Raw genomic sequence first — 10,203 nt, 5'->3', positions numbered from 1 at the left:
CACAGATCTTTTGAACGGGATTTGCAGAGATTATTTTGACCATTACTTAATGGATTTACAGGACTGTATCAACCGAATAGGTTAAGAAGTTTTAGATTCTAATGCATTTATCTGCTTTTTAAATGATCTGAATCATCTGAATGCAAAGATAAAGGGCAGCTGGTAGAAGGGGGTATTCCCATGAAGACCTATCTGACATTAAAGAAGATAAGTGTGTGTGAATATGAGAAATGCTTCCTATATTACTGCACAAACTCTGAGACATCTATTAAATGTGTCTATTAAATAGTAAATTATTTGACAGTGTTATATGTAACTTCCCCTGGAGTGGGATGGGAATGGAGATTTTGCAGTATCCTTCCCCTGCCATGCCCACCAAGCCACACCCACCAAACCACACCATGCCCACCAAGCCACACCCACAGAACCGGTAGTAAAAAAATTTGGATTTCACCACTGGTCTATCTGCGAGCATACAGTACTGTTATTTGGTAAAACAGCCCAACATTTTTCAGATTTCGGTATCACCTTGGGGAAAAAAGTGCTGCTTTTTGAAGAAGCATGTTAATTTAATAAAACTTATTCTTTAAAGCTGTAGCATTTTCTTTCAGATTTACACATCTTCCATGTGAGACTGAAGAAAGTTGAGGTATTTTAACTGAAGACAGATACGTGCCATCTCATGCCTTATGGGAAGTGTTTCTTCCAAATAATTTTTAAGCTCCTGCAATCCACATCAATGATGGAAAAAATTATGTCTGGTTCAATCCCCTGGTATTGCCACATGAAGATAAGGGATATTAACAGCTACAAAAAAGAGGAGGAAAAGGCCGCGTTCTCTTTTGCTACGTGTCTTAAGGGGCCTTGTTGGGTAGCGAGCAACTTTCATCATGGATCAAGTAATGCAATTTGTAGAGCCCAGCCGCCAGTTTGTGAAAGATTCCATCAGACTTGTTAAAAGATGCACAAAACCAGATAGAAAAGAATTCCAGAAGATGGCCATGGCAACAGCAATAGGTTTTGCAATTATGGGATTTATTGGTTTCTTCGTAAAATCGATCCATATTCCAATCAACTATATTATTGTTGGTGGCTAAACACATCAAGAAGACATTACTTTGTGCGTGGTAAAATAGCAGATCAAAGTGGACTTTATTGTCTGTGTAGATCTTTTTTAATTTGTCAATATAAACTAGACCTTAAATTTAAAAAAAAAAAAAAAAGGGAGGAGGAAAAGGAGCAGGTTATGGGTGTGTATACACTTTCAAGTCAGTATTGTCTCCCAGCAAATGCCTGGACAAGTCCCTGCAGTTTTCTTGGCAATATTTTCCAGAAGCGGTTTGCCATTGCCTTCTTCCTAGGGCTGTGTGAAAGTGACCGTCCCAAGACCATCCAGCTGGCTTGTGCCCAAGTCAGGATTAGAACTCACAGTCGTCCTGTTTCTAGCCTGATGCCTTAAACACTATACCAAATGGCTGCCAGATAAAAGTGCTGGGAAGTGGTGATATCCAATGGTATCTGGTATGAAAAGAGGCTCCCACAAGGCTTTCTTATGTCCATTTTCAATCTACTGAAATACAAAAAGAATTTTTAAAAACCCCACAATGAATCCATTGTACAAAGACATTTTAAAAGCTGGTGTTTCCCCCCCCCCCCCGTCAAATGAAACTATTTGTCCATCCAGGTCTGTCTTATCCAATTGAGGTATGCAGCTTATGGTCCATGCAATCAACTCTTTTAAAAAATAGCAAACTTAATATCTTTAATTTGACATAAGAGAATTATTAAATGCATGAAGAACTGCATATTAACGGTGATTTATATAGTTGAAATGACTGTAGCTTATTTAAAATAATTGTAATTAGTTTTATTTAAATTGGGTCAAATTTATTTTTTGACATTAATGCAAAACAATTGTTGACAGTTGTAATATACATTAAGACAAGCCAAATCAAGTGATCACCTAGTCAGCAATGTGATTCTGAATATAATAAATAAAATTAAAAGCCTTATGAATTAGTACAGTGATATAATTTGATTGCCAAAATATTTAATTTCACACATGGGCAGATTCCCAATTTTTAAAAGATATACCATTAATTTTATTTATTTATTCCTTAACTATGTGTACAAATCCACTAACGATCAACGAAATTATGTGCCAACAGATAGTTTTTCAATCTGTGAGTTCAATGGCATTTAAGATTGCTATTAAAATGATTTAACAGATGGCTGGGACAACAGTTGCATCTTAAACTTTGGTAACTCCCAGGACAATCTCTCCAATTAACTTTTCTCCCACTTCCAACACAACCTGTAGAAATCAAGATTGCCTTTGTGTATTCACAGCAAACTATTGTAAATATAATTCTCCTTAACAAACTCCATCATCTTTGCTATACATTTAGCAATATTAACAAAATTAAATAATCTCCACTTGAAGACCTAATGGTGGTTTCTTAGTATAGCCAGTAGAAATTGCAGTCCAACCTCTGCAAGACTCCTGAGTGGAAAAGACTGGCACAACATACAATTTGGTTCATTATTTAAATCCAAACTGATCCATCCCAAACCAACAGCAAACACCTCTTGTGCCCTGTGATTTCCCTAGGATTAGAACACACCATGGTGGTGTGACCTTGTAAAATAAGTAAATAAACATCTAAACCAACTTTCCTAATCAAATTTTGTACAGATGTTTTGGGGTTGCATCTCCTAGAATTCCCACCTAGGAGAGTAAATCTGGGAGTTACAATCTCAGTATAAAAGGGCGCATCAGAAGATGGCTGTCCCATATTTTGTGATAAATGATGATAGCAAAGACAGGAATGATAGGAATGACCTGGCTAGGTGGCTCAATGGCTAAGACGCTGAGCTTGTCGATCAGAAAGGTTGGCAATTCAGTGGTTCGAATCCCTAGTATAGGTCTCCTGTGTGAGCAGGAGGTTGGACTAGATGACCTCCAAGGTCCCTTCCAACTCTGTTACTGTTGTTATTGCATTCTTTCCTTTGCTTTTGCTGACCAGAGTTAGAGGTGGGCATTTTGTAGGGCACTTTAGCCTATCACCTTCCATTATTTTCAACATTTTGGATTAGGAAACAGAGGGATAACACCCTTCCCTTCCCCCCCCCCCATATCTGGTGCTAGTGGTGGAATTGAATTGGATTGGAAATGAACTGGATCCACTGGGGAATGAAATATCTTTGAATCGATAGGATATCGTATCTCTATATCCATTCACAGATCCTTTTAAGGTATGATTCAGTGGTACCATACCTACTTTGCATGCCCTACGTTCCAGGATCAATCACTATTACTCCAGGTCAAGAGAAAGAGAGAGAGAGAGAGAGCCCTCTGGGGATCTCTCTTCATCTCAGTCACCCCAAGTATTCCTTCCCTTCTCCTAGAGAAGTCTGGAGGGGCCCTTTTTCACCTTCCTATCCAGGGTAGAGCCTCCTTGGCCTGCAGCATCTAAAACTCTAGAGAATTGTTAGATGGTAAAGTTATTAGTGCTTTCTACCAGCCAGTCCACTACCATCCAGTGGTCATCCAGAAGTTTGCAATCCCAAAATTATATGTCCATTTCTTTCCCCTAATTCAAATAATTAAAGACACACACGGAAGAACATGCACACATGTAAACAGGATGGAGAAAGGAATACTGTACACATCACCCAACAGTGATAACTGGGGAAGCCCATCAGGAACTGGTGCAGCAACAGTTGATTTTTCATTCGCTCGCTCTTTCCTGCCATGCTGCTCTTCTACAATGGCTCAATTGCTTATCCACTTTGAGGCTGTTATGTCTGAATTGCAAACTGATGAACCACTAGACATGGCAGTAAAGACACACATGAGCACTAGGAACCTGCTAAGCATCAAGTAATCACCTAGATTTGTAAAGGTGTGTGGGAGACCAGGTGAAGAGATCTTGCCTGGTCAGAGAAGAGGGATCATGGCCCACAGCTGCACAGTAGGCAGAGCAAGTGGGTCAGAAAGACCCTCTCTAAGATATTGAGCTCTAAAGGTGAGGATAGAAGAACTGTCCTTTCAGACTTGCAAGATTCTGAACTCTGATGGCGCAGTGGTTAGAATGCAGTACTGCAGGCTACTTCTGCTGCCTGCCGGCTGCCTGCAGTTCAAATCTCACCAGGCTCAAGGTTGACTCAGCCTTCCATCCTTCCAAGGTGGGTAAAATGAGGACCCAGATTGTTGAGGGGCAATATGCTGACTCTGTAAACCACGTAGCACTGTGAAGTGATATATAAGTGCTAGTGCTGGTGCTATTCTGTTAATGTAGTTTCACAATAAAGTGGAATTATCTTATCTGGCCGTGTTTTCTGCCTGATCCTGGCTAAACTGATAGGATTGTTGCATCATAAATCTGGTAGTCCCACACTTTATGGTCAGGTTTGTTAAAAACACAGGAGATGGGCAGCAAGGGGGAACTCAGTAAGGCCAAATGCGCCTGCAGGCCCCAAGGCAGTTTCTCCTCTATTGTTCCTATGTTTATGTCAGTGGAAAGATCTTAATTTATGCCTAAATTATGAATTATGTGGCTTCAGGGATGGAATTCAGGTACATGTTTGTTCGTAGCCCCCTTGGTTATATAATCTTAATATTTATTTAATTATTAGGTGTAGTGTTTTTAATTAAATTAATTACAATCTTTTTTTATTATTATTTTTTTATTTCCAATTTATATACCACCCTTCTCCCTGAGGACTCAGGGCGGTGTACAGCCAGAATTAAGAACATGAAATACAAATATTAAAAAACAATTAAAATATATATAAATTTGGCCCAAAAATTAAAAATCAGAAACCAATTAAAACATTTAAAAATTTCTTCTTAAGCCAGCCCGGCTTGCTGGAAAAAGTGGGTTTTAAGGGCACGGCGGAAGGCACTGAGGTCTTGGATTCTCTTTATCTCTGGGGGTAACTGATTCCAGAGGGTAGGTGCCCACACAGAGAAGGCCCTCCCCCTGGGGGTCACCAGCCTACATTGTTTGGCTGATGGCACCCTGAGGAGGCCCTCTCTGTGGGAGCGCACGGGTCGATGGGAGGTCGTCGGTAGCAGCAGGCGGTCTCGAAGATAGCTAGGCCCTATGCCATGGAGCGCTTTAAAGGTGATGACCAACACCTTGAAGCGCTCCCGGAAGACCACCGGAAGCCAGTGCAGCTCGCGCAGGAGCAGTGTTACATGGGAGCGCCATGCTGCTCCCGTCACTACCCGCGCTGCTGCGTTCTGGACCAGTTGGAGCCTCTGGGTGCTCTTCAAGGGGAGCCCCATGTAGAGAGTGTTGCAGTAGTCAAGGCGAGAGGTGACAAGGGCGTGAGTGACTGTGAGTGACCCGATCAAGAAAGGGCTGCAACTGGCGAATCAGGCGAACCTGACAAAAGGTCCCCCTGGTTACAGCTGTCAGATGTTCCTCCAAGGACAGCTGCCTATCCAGGAGGACTCCCAGATTGCGAGCCCTTTCAGTGGGGGCCAAAGACTCGCCCCCAATAGTCAGTGATGGAGTCAACTGACTATATCGGGATGCCGGGAGCCACAGCCACTCAGTCTTGGAAGGGTTGAGCTTGAGCCTGTTCCTCCCCATCCAGATCCGCACAGCCTCCAGGCACTGGGACATCACTTCAAGGGCATCGCAAGGGCATCGTCTTTTGCATTGCAATAGACATATTTCTATTAAACTCCCCTAATAAGCTGTTATCAATGACTACACTGGCGGTGTCATGGATCATTATAGTTCAGCTGTACCAAGATAGCCATGGATTTCTATTCTGACTTGGACTGCAGTAATACATCATTCTGAAAATATATTATTAAAATATTCAGTAGTCAGAGTGTAGGTGTAGTCACTGTGCTGAACTTGAAGGTCAAAATGTGTTAATAAATATCTTTAACTCAGGTAGGTCTAGCTCTAACGTGTAAGTAAATGGGGATGAAATAAATGAGCTGAGTAAATTAGGTTCTCCAGATTTCTGGTGTCTTATGCAGGAGAGGCTCTTCTTTTTAGCTTGTTAAATGTGCAAAGAGCCACTACTGCCTTTTTTTTGGTTTGCTCTCTACCCATTTTATCACGGAGGTAATCTGCCCTCTGATCCTTTTGTCAATAATACAAAGGAAGTCACAAGCAGCCCTTCCCATGTTGTCCACAATAGCCTCTTCTTCTCTGATGCAGTCATTGGCAACTCATAAAACATTTACAAAACCTATCATAAAAAAAAAAAAAGGTTGATAAGGAAGCAGGATGCCTTCTGGAGTCAGCAGCTTCTCAGCCAAAGGCCCTGTCACACCAAGGGGCCTCTGTTTAAACAGCAAACAAAACTCCAGCAATTTCACCCACCATAAAGATCTTTGAGCAAAGAGCATTATGATTACTTGCTTTGGCAAGTGTGGCCCAAATCAGTATCCTTCTAGGGTTTAGGACTTTTCAGCTCGAACCTTTGGCCCTGCCTGTTTCTTGTGGTTTCTTGTTCCTGAGCCTCCCTCTGAACTGCAGCTGTGCTTACCCCAACCCCGTTCTTACACCCCTCCCCTTCCTTCTCCTAACAAGCGCAGCACTTTCCCCTGCAGCACCTCCCCCCAAGCAGCACCTCTCCGAAAGCCCCCGAGCCTCTGCACTGATTGGCTGGCTGCGAATGTCCTGGGCGCCCAAATGCCCGATGCGAACTGTACTTTGACAAATGGGCTGCGGTGAAAGGACTGGGATGGAGGGGCCGTGGCCCATGTGCCAGGGTGAAATAATGGGGGAGGGCCAGCCGAGGAGAAAAGCTTGTGGATAATAACGCAGAGGTGAAACCCTGGAGGAGAAACAGGCAGGGCCAAGGGTTCGAGCCGAAAAGCCCCATTCCGTCCCCATAGGGCAGCTATGTGGGACATCTTATCCAGGCGTGAAATCTAAAATTTGTTACTACCGGTTCTGTGGGTGTGGCTTGGTGTGTGTGTGTGTGGGGGGGTAATGTGGGCGTGGCCAACTTTTTTTTTTTTACTTTTAAAAGCATTTTTTCTACAACCTCTTCAGCCGAAGAGGTTGCAGAAAAAAATGCTTTTAGAAGCCTCTGACGATCAGGCAACTCAGCTGGGATCGTCAGAGGCTTTTAAAAGCATTTTTTTCTACAACCTCTTCAGCCTAAGAGGTTGTAGAAAAAATGCTTTTAAAAGCCTCTGACGATCCCAGCTGAGCTGCGTGATCATCTGAGGCTTTTTTTTTACTTTTAAAAGCATTTTTTCAGCCTAAGAGGTTGTAAAAAAATGCTTTTAAAAGCCTCTGACAATCCCAGCTGAGCCGCGTGATCATCTGAGGCTTTTTTTTTTACTTTTAAAAGCATTTTTTCGGCCAAAGAGGTTGTAGAAAAAATGCTTTTAAAAGTTAAAAAAAAACAGCCTCTGATGATCATGCGACTCAGCTGGGCATGGGGGGGGGGGGCGCAGGGATTTTTGTTACTGGTTCTCTGAACCACCCACCACCATCGCTACCGGATCGGGTGATCCGGTCCGAACCGGGAGCATTTCACCCCTGATCTTATCCCAAATAAAAATAATGGAGAGGCAACCGATTCTCCCACAGATGTCTGAAAGGAAGACACAATTGTTGTCCAGACATTCCAAGTGCCTCTTTTATAGGAAGAAAAGGGAGGGAACACCCAGCTCCCTTGTAAACTATGTAAGTTTCAATAAAGCATAACCTACTTCACTGTCTCTCAATCTTGGCAACTTTAAGACATATGGACTTCAACAGATTGGAGAAAGATATAAGAAATCAGTGGATCCCCAGTCTGGACCTTGGTTAACCTTTGCAGAATCCTATCTTGTGCTAGGTCCAGATGACCGTTTAATGCCACCTGAGAAGCAGAAGTTTGAGTTCCATGAGATCCATCAAGCGGGAACTGAGCCTATCACCAAATTCTGAATAGCAGCCAATTTGGCTGCTTTTCAACACATAATCCAAACATCAGCCAAGGTTGTGCTGACTATAATAAACCCTCCAGAGCTACAGAAAGGTCAGGGAGCTCAAAAAGTACACCTCTTACCTAGTAATTATTAACAGGGCATGACACCAGCCTCTTGGCTTGCTTTCTTCTCATTAACAAGGATTAGAACAGTTTTACTTTAAAAATGTCCTACGTAATCTCTCTGGGAGTCATGTGATGCTTAGCTTGTAAAAACGTTCATGGGACACTTCTTCTACCTAGCACCTTTCAGAGGTGTTAGGTCATGATACCAGGATTTTCTTACTGGAATCATGTGAGCCATGGAAGCATATCTGGAGGATTTTGGGTTGAGAAGAATGGAAATCTGCTTCAAATAGTGGTGCTCCTCAGCACCAGGGGTGAAATCCAGCAGGTTCTGACAGGTTCTGGAGAACCGGTAGCGGAAATTTTGAGTAGTTCGGAGAACCGGCAAATACCACCTCTGGCTGGTCCCAGAGTGGGGTGGGAATGGAGATTTTGCAATATCCTTCCCCTGCCATGCCCACCAAGCCACGCCCACCAAGCCACGCCCACAGAACCGGTAGCAAAAAAAATTGAAACCCACCACTGGCCCAGAGAAGGGTCGTCCCAACACACACACACACACACACACCTGGGTTTTCTTTTATGCTTGGCACTCCAAGTAGTGCCCGGCAACTTTTAAATTCCCACAACTCCACAGACTTAACCTTATTCTGGAACATTCTGGAAATGCAAAATATGGCTCAGCAGCAGAAATGTCAGTCTCTGCTTTGAACACTGTAAAAACATCCACTGGATAGTACACAACCCTTTTTGATGTAAATACTGTAGGAGAACTCAGTGTAAGCATGAACTGAAGTAGAACTGTATTGGGAGATTATGTCAGAGTTTGTTGCAGCACACACAATCGGACAATTCAGCAGGATTCAACTACATAAGAACATTTCTTTATATACAATACCATATATCAGAAGTCAGCATACAAAATCAGGAACACATAAGCAATATTCATAGAACCAAGTCATTACAGAGTAGAGAGATACAGAGGCTAATATATTGTACAGAGACACCCATTACAGAGGCCAAACCAACTCTTATATACAGTTCAGCAAGTCTAAGCCATGCCCAGACTCCAAACTGTCTCTTATGGCCCCATACAAACAAATACTATGTTTCAGTTTCCAAACAGTCCCCATTGGCTGACCTGTTACCATGTCTATCCAAACAGTCCCCATTGGCTGACCTGTTACCATGCCTATCCAAACAGTCCCCATTGGCTGATCTGTTGCCTATTCTAGTCTATGAATATTCATACTCTGACAGATTAGGAATAAGATATTCAAATTGAAGGTGGGCACAAATGTCCTTTCAGAAATGTCCATCCAACTGGTGGGCTGAGAAATTGGGTTGACAATTTTTCTGAAGTTCTGTGGGAGGAGAAGAAATTGTCCAACCGTTTTCAAGGGCAGCCTCTCATCAAGCAGTGACAATTAGACAATTAAATTGGTTCATGATGTGACGAGGGGATTCTGCAACAGTTGTAAATGTGAAGATTGGCCCCCCCAAAAATGCTTTTTTTTACAACTGTCTTAACTCACTAAAGAAGACAATGAGTAAGGACTTCCAGTATAGGATCCCTACCATGGGCAGAGGATAGGTTTAGTTTTTTCACAAGGCCCCTTCCAAGTTTTACATCTTAATAGTCTATATCCAGAGAACAATAGATTATAGAAGGCTGGTCTAAACTGATTAACAGCAACATAGGCAATGGGGGGTGAGAATGCAGATTTTTACCTGGTAGAATCAAGTTGATTGGCAGTTGCAATTAACAGCTTTTGCATTTAGAGCATAGTTTTATCACTGAACACAAAGATAAAATGTACACTCTGTAATATGGGAGCAGCAAAGTTTTGTTCCACCATTCATACCTGTCACCTGTACAATTACAGCTAGCCCTTGATTTACAACTGGTTGCTTAGCAACCATTTAAAGTTTTGACATCTCCCGAAAAAGCTACTTACAACCCCAATTTGAAGTTCTGACATTCACCTCCCCCCCCCATGGTCACATGACTGCATTTTGGACACTTGGCAGCCAGTTCACATTTTCAGACTTCAGACACGATCACATGACTGTGAATTACATCATTTTTTAAAATGGAAACTGGTGTTTACTTCTAGTTTCCACAAAAACTACCCCATAGTGAACAAAAGGGTTCACTTAACAACTGTGGCATTCGCT

The 10,203-nt window shown here is 42.5% G+C and overlaps 1 protein-coding gene across 1 annotated transcript; it reads left to right on the top strand.

Moving 5' to 3' along the window:
- Positions 1-836: 836 nt before the first annotated feature.
- Positions 837-1,148, top strand: SEC61G (SEC61 translocon subunit gamma). Its single transcript, XM_070943887.1, has one exon. It carries the CDS (start codon positions 891-893, stop codon positions 1,095-1,097), a length of 207 nt encoding a protein of 68 aa, XP_070799988.1. The 5' UTR covers positions 837-890; the 3' UTR covers positions 1,098-1,148.
- The last annotated feature ends 9,055 nt before the right edge of the window (positions 1,149-10,203 follow it).

This window comes from Pituophis catenifer, unplaced genomic scaffold (genome assembly GCF_029215685.1).
Source record: "Pituophis catenifer annectens isolate HBS135680 unplaced genomic scaffold, rPitCat1.0.hap2 SCAF_4, whole genome shotgun sequence".
Classification (NCBI taxonomy): Eukaryota; Metazoa; Chordata; class Lepidosauria; order Squamata; family Colubridae; genus Pituophis; species Pituophis catenifer.
This window is presented reverse-complemented; position numbering and strand designations above follow the sequence as displayed.

Bases quoted from the DNA above. Each gene is read 5' to 3' on its own strand.
- SEC61G (XM_070943887.1), top strand. From the start codon at position 891: ATGGATCAAGTAATGCAATTTGTAGAGCCCAGCCGCCAGTTTGTGAAA.